General features: G+C 39.4%; 1 protein-coding gene across 7 annotated transcripts in view; it reads left to right on the top strand.

Annotated features, from left to right (window-relative positions):
- Nucleotides 1-10,160, top strand: part of LOC146626816 (calcium-activated potassium channel subunit alpha-1a) — a 102,004-nt gene extending 91,844 nt beyond the window's left edge. For all 7 annotated transcript variants that reach the window (XM_085361470.1, XM_085361466.1, XM_085361469.1 and 4 more), the window contains 5 exons: nt 278-408; nt 3,145-3,339; nt 4,778-4,896; nt 4,994-5,215; nt 9,999-10,160. In XM_085361470.1, the coding sequence (XP_085217596.1) occupies nt 278-408; nt 3,145-3,339; nt 4,778-4,896; nt 4,994-5,215; nt 9,999-10,020 (689 nt within the window). In that variant the 3' untranslated portion in view covers nt 10,021-10,160. The remainder of the gene's footprint in view (nt 1-277; nt 409-3,144; nt 3,340-4,777; nt 4,897-4,993; nt 5,216-9,998) is intronic.
- Nucleotides 10,161-20,915: the final 10,755 nt, after the last annotated feature.

Genomic DNA, 20,915 nt, shown 5'->3' with positions numbered 1-20,915 from the left:
CAGACACATATGTCATTTTAGTTCTTTTAAAGAAACTAAAATGTGGTCCAAATTTGGAACTAAGCAAATGAGGAGAATATGCGAAACTATTCACCGATTTCTAATACAGTCCATATCTGCTGCTACTGACTGTTGTGCACAACCGCTGTATTGTTGTGTCCTCCTCTTCACGTGAATCAAGCATTTGCCATGTTGGACTCAGTGTGCAGTAAAAAAAACCCAACAAAAAACAAGCTGAACTGAAATAGCTAATAAAATGAACACGTTTACCCCATAGTGAATGACTCGAATGTTCAGTTCCTGGATCAAGATGATGACGACGACCCAGACACAGAGTTGTACCTCACACAGCCTTTTGCCTGTGGGACAGCATTTGCAGTCAGTGTGCTGGATTCCTTAATGAGTGCGGTAAGTCAAAAAATCGAATTTCTAATAACATCTGCCAATTGCAAAATAGGTCAACTAAATAGTCGCGGTATCGACTGATATTAGCTACTTACTGATAAAGCTGTATCAGCAGTCTTAAGAGCTTGAAAAGAAGAAGATTGGGCTTTTGTTTGTTTCACTTCAGTCCAAGAAGCAAAACGTGGAGAATCCCAGGTATTTAAACCCTAATAGGGCTCTGCTAAGCTCATGTGATGAAACACATGTTCATCTCCAAAGGGGAAACTCCCACTTGGGTTTAAATACCTCCATAACCTTTTGGTTATGGAACTGAAGAACCCTCTTGGATGAGATGAAATAAAAAATATAACCCTTAATAATGACACATAACAAATGTTTTTTTTGTGTCGTGTGTCTAAAAGAAAAAGAATAACCGCTAATATACTGAATTCTTTACTGCCAAATATCGGTATCAGACTGTCCTGCCCCCCTCCCTGGATCCCTTCCAGTTTGCGTATCGGCCCAACCGCTCAACCGATGATGCCATCTCCACTGCACTCCACTCAGCACTCACACACCTGGACAAAAATGACTCATATGTTCGAATGCTGTTCATAGATTTCAGTTCAGCATTCAACACCATAATCCCCCAACAGCTCACTCAAAAACTGGTCCAGCTGGGGCTCAACACCTCACTGTGCAACTGGCTGTTGGATTTCCTCACCGGAAGACCTCAAGCAGTACGGGTCGGCAGTAATACATCCAGCACCATCATTTTAAACACGGGGGCCCCGCAGGGATGTGTGCTGAGCCCCCTCCTCTTCACTCTGCTGACCCATGACTGCACTCCATCATACAGCTCCAACCTCTTCATCAAGTTTGCGGACGACACAACGGTGGTGGGTCTCATTAGCAACAGGGATGAGACCGACTACAGAAGTGAGGTGAGACGCCTGGCCACGTGGTGTGCTGACAACAATCTCTCTCTGAATGTGGAGAAGACGAAGGAGATTGTTGTGGACTTCAGGAGAATGCACACCCAACATGCTCCTCTGACCATTGACGGAGCGTCTGTGGAGAGAGTGAGCAGCACCAAGTTCTTGGGTGTGCACATCACAGAGGATCTCTCCTGGACGTACAACACCACAGCACTGGCCAAGAAATCACAGCAGCGTCTCTTCTTTCTCCGCAAACTAAGAAGAGCAGGAGCACCAGCCCCCATCATGTACACTTTCTACAGAGGCACCATCGAGAGCATCCTGTCGAGCTGCATCACTGTGTGGTTTGGAACCTGCAATGCGTCCTGTCATAGAACCCTCCAACGCATAGTGAGAGCTGCAGAGAGGATCATTGGTGTCTCTCTCCCCTCCCTCCAGGACATTTACAGCACCCATCTCACTAAAAAAGCCCTTTGCATAGCGGCTGATCCCATGCACCCAATGCAAAGCTTCTTCAAGCTGCTGCCGTCGGGGAGGAGACTGCGGAGTCTCCGGGCCAGGACCAGCAGACTGAAGGACAGCTTCATCCATCAGGCTGTCAGGAAGCTTAACTCCCTCCCGATTCTGTCCCCTCTCTCCTCCACGGTCCTACTGAACTCTGTCACACACACACACACACACACACACACACACACACACACACACACACACACTCTCTAACTCACTCACTGGCCTGCACCAGTTACCAGTCACTTTGTGGAGCATTGGACTGCCACTACCTCATAAGACTTTGTTGTTACACTATCTCTTACCGTACATTACCAAATCTCCATTTGCACTATTTGCCCATTTGCACTACTCTGCCTGGTTTGCACTCAATGTCATTTACTCATTATATTGTATATTGTATAGCTTTCTTGTTATATGTAAAAATTGTATTGTATTTATTTATTTAAATTTTACTTTTTAATTATTTTACTTGCATTTTTAATCACTCTTATATTTAAATGTTCATTTGCTATTTTATCTAGGGATTGAGAGTAACGTAGTTTCTATTCTCTGTATGTCCTGTACATGTGGCAGAATTGACAATAAAGCTGACTTTGACTTTGTATCGGTTTTAAAAATCATATATTGGCCGAGCTTTACAACTAAATCTAAAAAAATAATACAAATAATAAAGTAGGCACATTCTGGTCCTCTGTTAAAAGAATGAATGACAAGACTGGAACTTGTACAAGGCATGATGGCTTCATTTGTCTGCCTTTCAGTTTGAGTGAGGTTAGAACAAAGCTGCCTTCAAGTGTGCTCCAGTGTAGACAAAGGTAATGCTACCTAATGGACAGCCCTCATCCATCATCTGAGTCAATAGTGCTGTCAGCAGCCAAGGGAGATGTCACCATGCTGTACAAGCAGGGGGAGACAAGCGACTGCAGTGAAAAGAAAAGGGGAGACATTTGCCCTTGTTAAAATCAGCAAAGCAATAACTGAGGAGGGATTAGAAAGATAACAATTACAGAGAGGAGTATATCTTCAGGTTTTATTGTGTGGTTTATAAAGCGGACTTTTTTTCTTTCTTATATAAAGCTAAGTAATAAATCCTTGTACAAGTGTGAACATGGACTCGCCGCTCTGATGGAAGTAGGTGTGACCTGCAGTAACTGGATTCTCCTGTCTTTTCACTCCATGTTCAGGCCAATGTGATGTGACAGAGCAGGGTTAGATAGCACCATTCAATCTGCCTGGCACGCTGAGAAGGTTCAGTTGTGACTTTGGGAGTGTTTGCTTAAGGACTCACCCCCCTCTAACTTCATTCCTTCAGACATACTTCAATGATAATATCCTCACCTTGATCCGGACGCTGGTAACGGGCGGGGCGACACCGGAGCTGGAGGGGCTGCTGGCAGAGGAGAATGCATTAAGAGGTGGCTACAGCACACCACAGACCCTGGCAAACAGGGACAGGTGTCGCGTGGCACAGCTGGCCTTGTACGATGGGCCCTTTGCCGACCTCGGGGTAAGTGATTGGTCTTGTCACCTGGGGGCTAAGGACATTTTTGTCAGCTTGCTTTGTGGGAGCTGCTGTTACTGAAGGATGCAGAGTAATAGGGATGGGATGGGGATGTAAAACTGTGTTGAGTGATTGTGACATAGCTGAAATTGTATAATGAATAGAAAATAAAGTTATATTTATCTATAGAATGAGCATCAAATAAGTATTTTGGCATTTATTTAAGATGTTAGTTTTAATAGCATATTGTTAATAGCATATTGACTGATTGTTAGCACTTACGTAGATGGATCAACTGAAGAGCCAGATGCATTTCTCAGGTCATGTTTCAGGTCTTTGCTGGATGTTTCCTATTTCTTATGGACACAGCTTTCACACACTGGTCATCTGCTGTAGAAAGATTTTAAAGCCTGCCACTTTTTCTTTTGTCCTCTACTTGTTCAGTTTCCTCAAATTTTTTAAGGACGCACTACACACCATGAGATATACCAAGCTTCAAGCTAATATATTTTGGGAATTTACATTTGTTGGTCCAAAAATACTATGTTTGCTGGTATTTTTCATAAACCCAAATCAACTAAAGACATGGGAACAACTGATGGGTTTTGTGACAGGTTGCTAGTAATGAAGTGACTAAGATTTCAATTTAAAATCTCTTATTTTGTTTTCCTAACTCATCCCGTCTGTTAGGTCCCTTTATTTATGCTTGAATGATTCATATGATTTAAAAAAAAAAAAAAATCCTCTGACAGTGGTCAGGTACAAGAACTGAACTGAAAATGACGGAAAGCAGCCAATGTCCAAAGAAAAACTAAAAGCCTTCAGAAAGCTTGGAAAGCTATTTCCGAAGACAACTTAAAATTTAGTCTGACTCTTAGGAAGCTAAATATAAACAAAGGACGGGTGGCTCAAGACTCCTGTACAGTACTATAAATGGCAGAACAAAGCTAATGAGCCAAGGAGGCTTCTTTTATTTTGTGCTATGGCTCTCTTAATATTCTCTAATATTCCATGAAATCCATCATTGCTTTACCCTGGTGACCGAATCCTCTAATTGTGGCAGTTCCACTTCAACTGGAATGAGTTAACTGTGTGCTGTAAAATGTTGTTGAATGCTTGTGTTTCTTGTCGAGTTTGTAGAGTTATCTGCTTAATTTCCATGACTTTCTGCTTTATTATCCAGCTGTATCAGATAAAGACGTAATGCTATCACTTTTGATGCTAGAGATCTATTTGCTGATTTTATTTGAGTGTGGTCAGGAGACAATTTTGTCCTTCATTTACATAGACAACAGTAAACAAAACAAAGAGCATGCAAGGGAAAAGAAAAGACTACGCTGTGTAACACAGATTCTATTTTTCTATGACGTTAATATGTATTTTTAATGTTGGTTTTACAAAATACAAATTGTGTACTCATCAGTTTTGTGTTGCTCTCTTACAGGATGGTGGTTGTTATGGTGACCTGTTTTGTAAAGCCCTAAAAACTTATAACATGTTGTGTTTTGGCATCTATCGGCTACGAGACGCACATCTAAACACACAGAGCCAGTGTACCAAACGGTATGTGTTCTTGCATTTGACTGAAATCCAAATAATAATGGATTCATGTATTACTTTATTTATAACTGGCCTCACATCTGGTCCCTTTTTCCTCTAGATATGTCATAACCAATCCACCGTATGCATTTGAGCTGGTGCCCTCAGACCTGATATTCTGCCTGATGCAGTTTGACCACAACGCTGGCCAGTCTCGAACCAGCCTCTCCCATTCTTCCCATTCATCCCATTCTTCAAGCAAAAAGAGTTCCTCCGTCCACTCTATCCCCACCACCAACCGCACCAACCGAGCCAAAAGCAGGGACTCGCGAGACAAACAAAAGTATGTGCCCCTCTAAAGCTCTGTGACTGTCTATGTCCGTGACCGGTGCCTGCCGACAGCGTTTGCCTTGTTTGTCCAGACAGACTTTCACACGTCTGAGTGTCAAAGTGTGTATGTCCGTCTGACGGTGTATGTATGTGCCACTTTTGTGTTTAACAAAGCAATTTAGTACAGATTGGGTTTCCACTTTAGCAGGATTGGCTAATATTGCAGGTCAAAGAATAACTGGAACTCCCCTGGACTGAGTTTCATTCCATCCATTAGCTGTTTTTTTCCCACATTCTTGTGCATTTGAAAGCCAAGAACAGTAGTAACATCCTGACTAGTACACTTTGAGTCAAGTGCAAATATACATCAGGGTTTCTACAACTAATTCTGTCCAGTTAACCGCTTACCAACTTTTAATTAACTACGAAAGCCTTACCTATACACACAGACTCCTCTCAACCTCCATCTAATGTGGAAGAAAAGGATATTATTATATATGTGACACTGGCAAACACATCATAGAACATGACAAAGTAATTACCCTCAGGGTAGTAAGTGACAAACATTGTACAACCTCCATCTTTCCTTTTTGTTTTGCTAATATCCAGCACCTCTGTGATTATGGCCACCGTCTCTTTCCACTTGTAGCATTCCAAGTTTTGTTTAATTTCGAATTAAAGCTGAAACTTATTGTACTAAATTGCACTTTTAAAATTACACGTCTTAAAGGTTCATGTCATGTCAATGAATTCTTGCACATCGTGTCCTCTCAATGCCTTTTGATTTGCGTTAGAAAGCTGCGCTTTTAGTTAAATGTTACTTGCCACCATGAACTATTAGTTATGTCAAGACAATTTGCAAGCATAAAATGTTACGGTTGTTAATAAAGTTTGACCCGCACAATGTGAATGTCACATTTCAGTTTTATTCTACAATTGTTAAACTTTGTGAAGAGACATTTTCATGTATTATGATTACCACTTGTATTACCAGTAATTAGACTGGTAAACTGAATCAGAATTTCTATGCACCGCTGCAAATTGGGCCCGTAACTGCTTAAAGTCAAGGTTCAATGAAGCAGTGAGTACTACACTGTCAGCATACGGCAGCAATAGCTAGCATTTTTTTCTCTACAGAGTATTCGACCTGCAACCAAAGGAGCTGGAATCCTTATAATCTTCTTGTTGCCTTTGTCTTGATTTCACAATTTAGGTCTTACTTCAGTTTGAAGCCTTACTACACCTGTGGTCTCCACAGATGACACTATAGTTGGTGTGAATCGCTATAGGAAGGCGTTTCTGCTGTGGAAATGTACATGGCATTCTATCTAACTCTTAGCTAGAAGCAGGGATAGTTATTCAAAGTAGATTTCGTACTTCCAGATTTTATTACTTTGGCTAGACTTTCCCAATTCAACATCATGTTTGGGCTTACCAAGTCCCCGACCACATACACTTTTTTCAAGTGATTGATAAGCTGACAGCTTCAACCATAGTGTATTCAAGACACAAGCAGCTGACTGGATGATACCACTTTGATCAGTCATCAATCTTTTATAATGGTACCACGTATACCTACAAGTTTTTTTTTTTACCAGATGTACAGAAGTCAGAGTTTAGATTGTGTAGATAATTCTTCACAGGTGGCCCCAGCCCATTTTTAACAAAAGCATGTCCTCAAATGTATTTGGCTTTTCTTTCTCTCGATAACTCTAAAAAGGTAAAGAATCCATTTCCTATCCATAAGCTTTCAACTTGCAATTTGCAATATAGAAACATAACAGCTGTAAAGCATTACACTGTACAAGAAGACAGAGCCTCTAAGCTACACTTAGAGTTTCACGACTTATCTGTACACTATGGTTGTTCTCTATAGGCTGTACCAATGTAGTGCAAGCCTACCAGGTCCCATAATGAAATAATGCCTTTGTTAAGATAAGATAAGATAAGATAAGATAACCTGTACTTTTAGTGCAATATACCCTATTATAATTACACTGTGGTGTCTGGCAGGTGTTTGTTATAGAGTGCCTGCAAGTTGGCATAATGAATCAGGTGAATCATTTAATTAAAGACTGTAAGATCGATATATAAAAGGTTGTTGATTTCTTGGACTTTTGAAACCAGAGAGGTTGGAAACCGAAGACACTTCATCGCATTCGCCATCACAAGTCTTTAGATAATGAGCATTCCCTGTAAATCCTCCTTTATGAGTTGAATAACAGTCATAATTTCCCAAATAAACCATATTATCTGAAACTATTGATTAAAGTCACCAGTTGCATATTTACTGAGTTCACAGACTAATGAAGCTTAGAGCTATTTTACCATGTACGTCTATACAACAGGAAGTCTTATTTGGAACCAGGGAAATAATTCCCTGCTGGGCAAAGAACATTGGGGCGCTTCTGTATCGGCTCCACTTGTCAGGCTCAGGACCCACATCCATCTTTTATACTGTCTATAAGTATACCTCTGTGCTTCCGAATAACTCATTTTATGTCTTTACTAATGTATGTTGGACCATAAAGTACAGACTTGTTTGAATCACAAAAGCTTGTTTGTGCCATGTGCAGTATTTGTATTTGCAATCAATTACTAAATGTTGTTAATCAGGCCTGTCCTTAAGTTCATGGGTTCGGTTCATGGGGCCGGTTATATTTATTGAATATATTCCCGGTATGGATGGGGTCTAAGATTGTTTGGTTTAATTGTCTGTCTCTGAGTATATATTGATTACAGGTATCTCAGTATTTTACTGTTATTAACACAGTGAAGGGACTTTGCAGAATTGACAGAGGTATGCATTCTACAAATAATAGCAATATCATAATATTTTCACATTCATTCAAAGGGAATGCTTATGTGTCACAGCTGCTGAATGAACACTACAGGCTTTTTATGGTTAACAATACTGCTCATGCTCAGTTAATACGATGCATTGCACTTTTTTACAGAGATCCATTTAACACACCAGTGTATTCGTTTGATTTAAAAACATCTGAAGTGCAGCTGCATGCTGGTATTTCCATCTGAAACTTGGAGATAATTTTTTAAAACTGCTTTAACAATAGGCATGGGAAGATTATGGCTGTCTGACATGCATTATTATGCTGGATGCATAATAATGGCACTTAAAGATATTTTTACATGACCTATGTTGTTTTTCGTTATCTTTTTTTGTGATTAGTGGCAACCTACTGTTTAACCTACTCCAAATCCATACGCAATGAGATCATCTGCTGGTTTTATGCCTCCGATCTTCCTGCTCTGCCTTTTCTGTTATTAATGGTCGCATTAGTATTTTCCCACTTAGCTTACACGTAGTGTACTACTTTCTCTTTTCAAAGTGCAACAAGGATAAGTAGAGTTGGCCAAGGTATGGAAGTGAATGAATATGCATGATATTACATACTTGCACTGAACACGGTCATGTCCCTGTTGACATGTTGCCTTCTGAATGAAAGCCCAGTAGTTTAGCATTTCCAAATGACTGCTTCAGGAGAGCATGGTCGTGACCTAAGCAGCACAGTTCACAGCGGGTTTGACTGTAGAATGTGTGACTGCAACTGAATGGTTTGATGCTACATTTTACTGTTGTTTAATGTTTTGTTACTGGCAACATGTGTCTGCTGGCACATGTATTAATGCACCACAGTATAACAGCCTTAGGTCATGACCATGGATCACATTGTAGAATGTCAGGTTATCTATTTCCTTCTTAACCAGAAAAAGTTGCATCAAGCCAAAAGTTTGAAGTCTTTTATAAATAAAAGGTTAGAAAATATACAATAATTATGAAGGTGGAAGTCCTGCATTAACTTGTAATTTGGTAAAGAGATTTTGCTTCACTGGAACTTGCATGTCTTTAGACTCAACAAAGCTGCATGCTTCATGGCAGTATATTTTTAAAAAATGGCCATAAGATGAATGGCATTATGCTACAATCGCACTAGGAGACAAAAGTAGAGACAGCAACACAATCAAAATTATTGCAAATGTGCACGATGAACCTGAGATCTGTTGCCTCCGACCACTCGCCGTCACTTGCCCTCTCAAACTGCACCAAGAGTCTGCTCTCAGTTTGCAGTTGAATGGTAATTATGTGGGATAAATTAGTGAAAATCACAAATCTTATGCTACTCTTGTCTACATGCACAGAAACATCTTACATTCTAACCTAAAGCAGAAATTCCACAAATAGTTGCTACGGGATGGAGATTAAAGTGCAAAATTGCACAGGCACTAGGCAACCTTGCTTTCTAGATTAATAAATAGGGCGGCAGTTACTTGCAAACATTCGCCAATCTGTGTGAAAGTGATTACAGTTATTTGAAGACAGTTTGCCTCCCACCAGGCGATCTGTGCAGTGCCATTGCGTGCAACACCCTCAATCCAGAGGTGGAGGGTGTTGCAAGCTCAATCGCTGGGCAACCAGTTGGCGACCATGACTACTTGTAATAGACCCCTGACAGCAAAACAATTAAATCCAATCACTGGGCAAATGCTAATTTCTCCTAATCACAAGGAGGTTGCTGTCCTATTTTTACACTAGCGTGATTGAAATATTAGAGAGGGAGGTAAAAACACAATGAGTGATATTTTCCCACCACTAAAAACTCACCGTGGAGCTTAAAATACCTTCGTAAAGCAACAATTTAGAAAAAACATTTTTTAAAATGTTATTAGTGCATGTAAAAATGCATCATATTAATGCAAAATATTTGACCTCCATGTAGCATTAACTGTCTGATGTCCTCCCTTCTTGTCTTTTTATGATTTTGACTCTTTCTCAGAAAAGACATGGTTTACAGATGAGCAACAGAATACCCACCAGAGGACCATAAAGCTCAAGCCTGTGAATACTCTCGCCGTCAATCACATCAGTCGATATACTGTACATCCGCAAGCAGCTTGATTCCACCCATCAGAGAAGCAGAGCACAAGCGCTGAGTTCTGGACGCGTGCTGGTTATTGGACTCCTAGAAGACTCATCGTGTAGGCGTCCGTCCGGAATCTGAGATATCGCCTCATCTGCAAACGCAAATCATCATTTTTTTCATCGTATAAGGCGAACATGTACTGCTTTCGTCATTCACCTCTGCAGCAAGTTTATTTTACGTAATCTTCATTAAAGACAATCGTTGTCAAATATCACAGTCACTCAGCTATTAGTTTGCACAGCTAACCTTTAGCAGTGGCCAGACTCCATGACTTTTTTGGTTTATTTTGGGGAATGATGGTCACGTCAACAAGAAAAGCAATGTTAAAAAAACAGAATAACTACTTCTAATACTGCTAAAAGGGGTGTTTATTAGGATTAATGGATCAAGTTTTGCAATTGTAAAAGTTGCCTTCTTAGCTGTGTATGAACAACTACTACTACTTCTGCATTTACGTTAACCAATGTTGCAGAGTTAGTCTGTACAGTATGTTTAAAATGTGTATTTTACACCCAGCTGCAACCCCACCACAATGGCATTGTTAGTGACTGACTCTCAGTGATTCCTTTGCCATTTGGAGCTAATTCACAACATTTGTGACAGTTACGACGGCCAGTGTCCATATGTAAATGGCATTTGGGTCCAGCCTTATCTGAATCCATTTATGTTTGTCTTATTTTTTTTGCCTTTTTTCAGGTGTTATAAATGTTTTCACGTTGCTATTTCAAGTTGTCCAAAACCCCGGAAGTGTTAACAAGTATCTGCATCTGCAAAATTTCTTTTTGTTTTTTAATAGCCAAATATGATAGAGCTGTTTTTGTTGGGTTTTTTTAAATTTTGGTTAAATTATAAAACAACCAAAAATCCAAAAGTTTGTTCATTTTACATTTATCCATTTACTTAAGTCACTATAAACAGCTAAGCCAAATGCTATGACCATATATGATAGACTTGTAGGTAAGATGAATGTAAAAGCCACATATCGCATAAAGTGGGCATCATTTAAGTCCTCCTTTGGCTGTAAGCACTGCCTGACACAGGATTGTCTTGGAGGCCATTAAGCAACTTGTATGTTCTCCATGACCAATCTTAATGCCATAAACAGACATGATTTTTGTTGATGCACGAAGAACAGCTCTATCATAAAAAAAACTGAATTTTTGGCTATTTGTTTTTTTTTTGCAATACTTTGTTTTGTTTACCTCCTCAATGACTGATTACATATTTCATTTCCACTTGCTTCTAATAAAGCACCAATCATTTGTTTCTGTTTGGAAGCACAGAATAATGTGTGTGGTGTTATTAATCATGTCTTATTTTAATAATGAATCACAGCTATACTGGCACTGTTGTCACTTTACTTTAGGATCAATGAGGGGGAAGGAAAGGTAAAAAAAAAAAAGCAAAGAAAAGCACATACTGCTCCATGAATTTCTCGATCCATATATGACACATAACAGTCCAGCCTAGGATTCATGTTGGATGTAAAATGAGAGAGGTTGTGACATTTTTACTGGCACAGAGGAAACCCAAGCTGTCCATCCCTCAGTGCCAGTAATGTGCCAGGCAGTGCTGAAGCCAATGGAGGACTCTAGGAAGACCCACTGCTGCGAAAAGAGGCTTCTAGTTTAGTGTTCTTAAAAATTCACTGGAGATAGCTACAACTGTCGCAAACAGTCTGAGAAGTCTTAAAACTTTTTTTCTTCTAAATCAATCCATCATCAAGAGCAGCGCCTGAAAGCAATTCAGTTGTATGTAAATGTGTAAAGCTTAATGTGAAGTATTTTTTTCTAGTGTGTTCCCGTTTGACAGTACCTGTGGGGTTGAGAGACATTCAACATTGCAGTCTAGTCTGTATTATTTTGTGCTTTTTTTTTTTTTTTAGCACATCGTCAATGCCAGTGCTAAGTTGATATTTCTGACTATGTCATCATACACAATAATAAAAACTGTTTATTGTCTTGTACAAATAGCCTTGTATATAAATTGTACATGATTTCATTTTGTATTTTCACAAATTAAAAGCAGATGTATTGTGTTCTATAATATGTCTTGTCTCTTTATTTTCTCAGATTTTAAAAGGATGTTAATGATGTTTTACACACACACGCGCACCCCAAAAAGGAGAAAAATAAATTACACTATCTCTTTGATAACGCTGCACAATTTTAGATCACGTGACACAGAACACCTCGTTGTACCCTCTTGGATAATGGCTGATGTAAAAACACACTCCACATTCTCACCTGAGGGATGGAGAGAGCCCATCATCGTGCTTGTTAACGATTTTTACACACCATGGCTCTGTGGGAGACTGTCAGCATGCCAATAATATTTACAGTCTAACACCTCGCAGAGAGGCCGCTGATTTCCCTTATCCTCCTGCCAACAGCAGTGTCACCTCTTCTTAGTAAACAAACACGCCTAACTATCAAACTAAAAACAGTCTATGACTACTATATATGTGTATTATTTACAAAGCAGTGATTTACTGTGTCAAATTATAAATGAGCTGACACTTTTTTTAAAGGGTTACATTATCAGCTATTATTGCACAGAACATTAAAAAATGTTATAAAAAATATATAAATGCTAAATTTTTGGGTTAAAACTAAAAGTTTTGAGTTTTGTGCCTCTCCTAAATCACATGACATTGCTGGTTTGTGTCACAAAAAGTGAATAGTTGTTACATAGTCAAGTTTGTGACAGAGAGAGGAAAGTAACAAAATTGTACTGTAAAATATTACATTTTTTTATGCACTATTAAAATATTTTTCTTTTCTTTTTTTTAAAAGGGCAAATATTTTGAAAAAATCCAAAATAATAATACATTCTCAGTACCAGTATAGCTGAAATTTTGGTGACTGTGTGTAAATGTCAATTAAAAAATGGTCAGTTGTCTTAAATAGTATAACAGTAATTAGAAATATCCAACATAAATAATAACAACAAAAACAACAATGATTATATTAAGCAGAAGAATAAGAATAAACTTTCTTTATAGGATCTTTTAAATAAAATTACAAAGGGTTTTAAAAGACAAAACAAGACACTGATAAACATTAAAGAATAGAAAAATTTTAAAGTGAAGCTAGTAGAACGAGACACTAAAGGAATAAAAATAACTTAAATAATCTCACAAAAGGAGATGATGTAAAAGTAGCTCCAGCTGGAGGCACTGAGAAAGCCCGCTTACAAAAACATGTCTTTAAGACAGATTTAAAGGACGATGATAGGAAGCTCACCAATCTGACCTCCTGGGGGAGGCTGTTTAAGAGAGGGGGTGCCCTAACAAAAAAAAATCTTGAGATTGTGGGACAGTAAAGCTACTTTTGGCAGATTTTTACACTGGATGCCCTTCCTGTGCAACTCCAAAGGGATTTGTGTCTCCACGTGGAATCGAACCAGGGATCTTGCGCTTGTTATTGGAAGGTGTAAACCATTACTGTAAAAAAAATAAAAATAAAATCCCACTAAAATAAATGAACTACCAAAAAAGCAAATGATCACAGAGATGCAGAGATATGATGTAAAGCTATTCGCATTAAAGAAATACCTTGACTGAAACTTTGCTATGCTGTGAGTGCATAAGCCTATTCACAAACACACACTCGGCAACACAGAAATCCACTGTAGCCTCTGAGGACAACTCTTGTCCAGCTGTACGGGTGATAATAGTTTCCATGACAATGCAGCACTCCAAGTGCATCAATGCCAGCTCGGATAAACAGTGATCCTTTACCAAAACAAGGGGGTCATTACGGCAGCTTGTCAAATCAATGTTGAGAGTGTCCTGCCTGATTAAGGCGTCCCCTCTCAGTCCTGACACAGTGTCAATACTGGCTGGCCTGTGGCGGCACACTCCCATGATTGGACTGAAATGCCTATCAGTCAGGCAGCTGAGCTGGACTAATGATTCCCTGTGCTGCCTATTAGAGGGACATGACAATTTAATCCTGTGGGCCAGGCAAGGAAAAAGTGACCTTGGTGCTTTATATTGAGACTGAGGTAAATTGACAAGAGCAGATAAATCTTTACCTTGGGCTATTAACAGAATTAAAGAACAACAAAGGCAGAAGGTTCTCTCTCTTTTTGTTCTCTTTGCTCCTGACTTTCAAAACCTTCCACTCCTCTAAATTTAAAAATAATCTAGCGAAAACCAATCATGGTTCCGCAACACTTTTCAAATTTGTAGGACTATACCTTTACAATGTATTTCCACTATACAAAGGCGCAATCGAACCAAAGCTTGGAACAACAAAAAGTCAAATAAACGCCACAGTCTGAATTCTTCTATGCTTTGCTGTCAAGCTGGAACATTGAAAGTGGATATTGCTTGAAGCTCAAGGTTTTTCAGATGTTCAAAGCCATTCCAGCATGGCCCCGGGGCAAGGTATATTGCCTTGGACATCTATCTTAAGGCTATGAGAACATTGTCTACATGGTTGGAAAAAAGCCATGTGTTTACACAGATGTTTCAAGCTTTTAGCACACAGATCTTCCTGTACTGAGCCTCACCACCATCCTTTGTTCCAAGGGACATATACATTTTGCATTAGTTTACCCTTTGATACAGAAATGAAAGGGGGCAGGGGAGCTTGCAGACTTAGGCGCAGAGTCAGAAACAAAGTAAAGATTCTCTGCACTGAATTGGCTTTAAATTAAAAAGAAAAAAAAACTTTGCTGTTAACATTACAGGTGGCATTTCTTCATCTGTTCCTCGTTTTTTTAATATAGCTGCTTTGATGTGGCCTGTACACAAAGATAAAACAACATGCCTTTCCACATTTCTCCAGCAAAAATAGAAAACAAAAAGATAAGAATTTCATCCCTGTTGCGAGGATAGATCAACGGCACTGGGAGGCTATTTGCCTGCAAGGCACAGCTGTAACACTGACCCTTTATGTTTCCTCTAAAGGTCAACATTTCCTTTCTTTTGTTTCACTCCATGCATGCATAAATCAAAGCTCTTGGCTATTTTTTAAGTTTGAAGTAGGAAATATCATTGAATAAAAGCAAAATAAATCCTACATAAATATTACAGCTTTAATGAAAGATAAAGGAAAAGACCATCAGGATATTTTGTCAATAAATTACGCATTAATCAATTTTTGTTCTTTGGTTTGAGATATTGCACAAAATCCCCACGTACCAGAGTGAAACGTGCATTAGAGGAAAACACTTTGTAAAGCACCTGAATGGATCTCCTGTACGCTGTAAGCATTTATTAAATCACAATGCCGACCTTCATCAGGGATGTAGGCAGCATCTCTACATACTCCATGCATGTTGCTTGATTTGCAAAATAGGAGCTTGTTGCAAATGTAATTTGTTTCCATATTAGCAATCAAAGTCTCCCATATTTACTGTGCTAAATTATACTTTTGCCCATTTAAATCACCTTCTCTTTTACTTCCATGCAAAGAAATTAGCAATAACAAACAGCAAACAGATGGCAAATCCCATAACATCACTACTCAGCTCAAGTTGTAAACATGATTTACAATTTGTACGATATTATTTACTGTGATTCATGTTTCTGTCAGTTCCACACTGGAGGTTAATAGAAATGCCAGCAAGCTTGCTGATTTACTTAGTAAAATTTTCATCTCAAGGTTCAAGTTCAGAAGATTGGAGTCAGAGAGAGTTACAGGATTCATGCATTATGCAGAAGAAGCACGACCTTCAGCCATCACAGTCTTCTCTATATATCACACTGGGCTTGACCCTCCCAAGGCCAGAAGGAGCATTTGATATATTTAACCACTACAGCCATTAAATTACTCACATTCTTTATAAGCTGAGCCCATTTTATACTGCCAGCAACATGAAGGCAGTATCATTCTGATTAAAACTGGTTTTACACTTTGTATTTGCCTTTTACCGTGGGCGATGCTTCAGCAATGAGGACGACACTGATAAGTCAAAGGCAAACGAATCAACAAATAAATCTCTTGCATGGCCCTTCTGATTTTTATACTTCACATTATGGCTTTGCCATATGTTGGCCATATGTCGAAATAAAGAAGAACTCTGCTCCTGCTATTTGATACAGAACACTTCATGAAATGATAGGAAATAAAGTGCTGTTTTAGAGTATGAGGTCCATTTTAATATAATTGGCTTTAGAATTATTTATAACATTAATTGCCACATTATCGACTTGCTGTCAGCTCCTTGGGCCCGTGGTCCATTCTTCTTCACAGAGAGCGCTAGCTCAGCCTAAAGTAGATTGACAAGCTAATTATACCATCTTTCCTCTCAATGATAAATGCCACTAATGTGAATCTGGCCTAGAAATAAGACTCCTTAGTCACCTCAGCTACAATAGTCTCTCACTATGTCCAGGATCTTTAGATAGGGATACTTCATTCCACTTCATTTCCTCCTGAATCAAGTATCTTAAAGAATGTATGCCCCAAATTGCAATATTGCCCTTGTTAGGTCATTTCTACCTAGTGCTCAAATAGACTGGAATATACACATATTTGTATTTAAGCATCATCATAAAGTTTCAGAAAGAGCTACTGTACCAGCCGTACAACTCAGATATTAGATTTCAGAAGGTGTGTGCTACAAATTTTGGTAAATTCATGGTTAAGTTATGCTAGCCAGCAGTTCAGAAGAGACACACTGTAAATTACATTAAAATACATTTTTGTAAATACAGCTAATGCCTTTTTGGGAAAAATGTTAAGAGCAAGTTACAGTACTGTTTTCTTTAGGGACTTGATTTGAACTATAAATGTTTAAGATCAATTGGAAATTTTGGTCAATTTGGTCATTTTAAGTTATTTTCTGTTTTGTCTTTATTATTGTGGATATGTGATGCGGTTTCCAGTGTTTGTGTGACAACACCATCACTACGACTACTATTGCAATTGTTAAAATGTAATTTTGCTCAGCACAATAGCATTCCTGTAACCCTGTGTAGTGTAAGGAATAGGTAAAATGGCAATGCTAAATCTTTGTAATACATAATTATACAAGAAAAAGCAGATAGTTATATTTTATATTAACTATAACAATAGCAATATTAGATATTGGATGAGTCATATCAGTGCATTGGTAGGTGTTTGCAAAGGATTTTTAGCTCAACTTTTGCAGCTATTGCTAATTGCTAATGCTGTCACAACCTAGCAAAGCAAAAACACTCATAATTTTAGCCCGCTGCTACGTGGCTACCAGTTAGAGTGATAGTGTCATATTACATCATGTATATTTCAGCTTTAGTGGATATAAATTAAATGTTACTGCCATAAAGAAAAAAAATGTAATTTTTAGTTATTAATTTTTTTGTTAATAAAATATATTAACATCTGGCAAAATTGCCACCACTTCAAACAAAGATTCTCTGTGCTGACTTGGATTGAAATTGACTGAATTTAATTAATTAATCAAAATATCAAAGGTTATCTGGGGTAAAAATCAATCAAACAATTTAGACTAAAAAAAACACAACACTGGTAACCTAACATATGCAGTTAAAAAGGGGTTTGGCTCTGTCCCCATTCATTTAGATGAGGACTATAAAGTAAGTGCCTCCATTGTCATCCAGTGGCTTCCAAGCAAGAGGCTGTGATTGTACTGCCATTCATGTTTACATAAGGTTGTCTTAGCTCCATCAGTCAAATAAGTAAATGGTTAACACACTCACAATTAGCACCATGTATTAGCAACAATATATTTTATTGTTGAAATAGTTTATAATTAATAGTATTTAAATAATTTCCCCCATCTAATCTCTAGGTGCTTAAAGAAGAACAAGGGGAAACATCAAACACATCTTCCTGTCACCTCAGTCAAACTGTTTCGTATAATTCCCTCTTTAATGATGCTGTTTACATATTCCGACTTCACATTGAATGTATCCTGACAACAATGAGAGCTGACACATACCAAACTTGGTATGTCCCAGAGCCATCTTCAATGGCTGGGATGCTGTCAGCTCCACCTACATCAGTGGCGGTGTCTCAATACTAGTGCGACACATGTCAGAAACTTTTAAATGTCTGCTCTTTTCAGCACAGTGCTTCAGCATCCGAAAGACGGCATTTCATGTGCAGTAATATGTGTATGAAATTCCAGGAGCAGTTGCTGTAATATTGACATAATGTCAAGTTTGAAGCTTGTATTCAATACATGATACATGATACTACGGCTCTCGACACATGAGCTTTTTGTCTTTGTTTTTTTATATTTGTTAAACTCCAAATAATTTATGACATAATTCCTCTCCAGCTCCATCAGGCAGCTATTAGTTAAATAAAAATTCATGCTCATGCTTGGATATTTTGATAGGAAAAGCCATCTCTTGTAATTTGACATGCCTTCTGCAGCCAGACACACATCTGAACTTTGACCTCCTTTGATCAGCAGTTTTGGCAAGGCAATCCATCATGGTGCTCTTACTGTCAGAAGAGGTGCCTGGCTGCAGCTGTGTGTCACTGGCTAAGAGGGGCTGCTTAAAGGCAATCATGTCAACCTCCACACGACTGCTCAGACTCCCAGATTGAAGGAGGACTTGACAGGGCCACAAGAGTCAGCTGAAGACACTGGAGGGCTGTGTCTGACTGCTCCATGGCCAAAAAATGATGGCTGATTTTATCCTCTGAACAACTGACTGAATAAACTGGGGGGGAAAAAGTAGGAAATTCATCCAATGAATATCCAACCTCTCTGCTAAACTATTGATTTTACCCTGCTTTGCTTTGAGATGAAGGAAAAGTATTGCACTCTTTTTTTCCTCATCTATACACAAAGAAATGCATCGCAGCGATCTAAAGCTGCTCTTTTTAATATTACACAAAAAGCGTGATATGAACGTTTTTCTGCGTCTGACCTTCAAAATATGTTTCTGCCTCAGGACAGTGTCTAGCCAGACAGATTGAGTACTCTTTAAAGGGATTACTGGCTGAACAGAGTATCACGCTGCTGAGCCATGATCTTTGCAATTAGAAGAAATATAAAATGCTTTTTTTTTTTTTTCTGGCATCTCTCCAGCACCATTTCAGGGCGAGCTGACATTAGAAAAACAAACTAAAAACAACAAATCCAGAGGGAGTAAAATACATTTAGTTTCTCTGGAAAAACAAGCAGTTTTTGCAGTTTTTGCCCAGGGCTTGAAACTTGGCTCTCTGGTCTTTTGTGCTGATGTATACATTATAGATAATTTAGATGAAAAGCTCCTATTAAATCCCTGCATGCAAAAAATGCCACTTGTCACGTAAGAGATAACGCACCTACATTTTGGTGTAAATAAGGAGTGATATTCTAGTTGCACTGTCAATGATTTTCTGACAAGGAAATCCACAACACTTTTACGCAGGCACCAAGTGCATTAATGGCAAAAACGGGCCTGACTTTCAGACAAAGGAGCTGAGTGACGGCTTGCTGACTGCACCTCCGAGTGTGCAATAACATGATGTGAAAGGACATTGTCAGGAGCCGAGGAGACGAACCCAGATTGTACATAGTGACAGAAAACAGAGATGAGGACAGAGATACTGGTGCCATATTAGTGGCCAGCATATTCAAACACCATCCTTGAGTCTGAGCAAACTTGACATCACCTCCAATGGCTTCAAACACACACACACACACACCCACTTCTGTCTGCAGCCAGCTTTCCCCTCTGATGTGTCTCCACACTCCGCTCTCTTATGTGGAGAGTTACCAGCAGGCCTGTTCTGTCAGGACAGGAGGATAGGGGTGCAGCGGCCTGCGGATACTCTCAGTCAATCTACATTTGGTCACCGCGGTGGGAAGTGTGCTCATTTTTTCCGATATCTGAGCTACTTGAGGTGATCCGAACACTGAAGTGTGAGGAGCTGTCACCTTGCATGAAACTCTGCACCAGCGGATCCTGATATGTTACGAGGGGGGAGGGGGTGGAGATTTCTCTGTCCTGATAGGCTGTAAGGACACTGGGGACCCTATAAGAGAGAAGGGTGAATGTATTCAACTCTGTCCGCCTGGGGACAAGAGGTCGGCAGGGAAAGAGGCAGCTCATCACCAGGCCCCCCGCACTCTAAGGACAGATTTATGCCGTTACCGGGCCGCTCACGGAGGAATTATTTTAATGCCGTATCAAAACATCAACAAGAGGCCAGCAGAGAGAAGAACCTACATTATGCATCGCTCCTTTTGCAAAAATTTGGAAGACAAAAAGAGCACTGTTAAACTCTGCATGACAGGAACTATGCAGCCGGTACAGCTGTGAATGGCGCTGTTTGTTTTAGTGTAGTTTTTACTGGAAGGTGTGCTGTAAGCCTGCCCAGTGGCAGTGGTGGGCACCACTGTTTGTACTCCACAGGCCATTAACAGTTCACCGTAACTCCACCAGCAGGGCAGCAGCTGGAGAGAAAGAAGCATGTAGCAGCGGTGTGGGATCATCACAAAAAAAAGAAAGAATGAAAAGAAACATGGCTAGAGGCAGGGAGGCTGGAGCATGCTCGGAGTAAAGTTGGCAGCTGTGCGGCTGTGTGTGATAAAGTGCAGCTCAGCGTAAACACACTCTGGGGCTCCCTGCACAGCTGGCGACCATAGGTTACAGTTCTGAAAGATGGAGAGCAGGAAAGGGATAGTGGGAGGAAGAGACAGATGAGGGAGTCGCAGAGCTTGCATCCACGTATCATCTCTCTGAGGTGGAGGAGAAGGATCAGGGCTAAATTTATCATAACATGGAAGATGAGGGGAAGGTAATAAAATGTTATTGTGTCAGAGTAACAAAAGAAAAGTGCACTTGTCTGATATTCACAGGCGTCTGCA

The sequence above is a fragment of the Diplotaxodon limnothrissa genome, linkage group LG8 (assembly GCF_057381915.1).
Source record: "Diplotaxodon limnothrissa isolate DT_005_m linkage group LG8, D_limnothrissa_male_GT1.1, whole genome shotgun sequence".
In the NCBI taxonomy this organism is placed as follows: domain Eukaryota; kingdom Metazoa; phylum Chordata; class Actinopteri; order Cichliformes; family Cichlidae; genus Diplotaxodon; species Diplotaxodon limnothrissa.
This window is presented reverse-complemented; position numbering and strand designations above follow the sequence as displayed.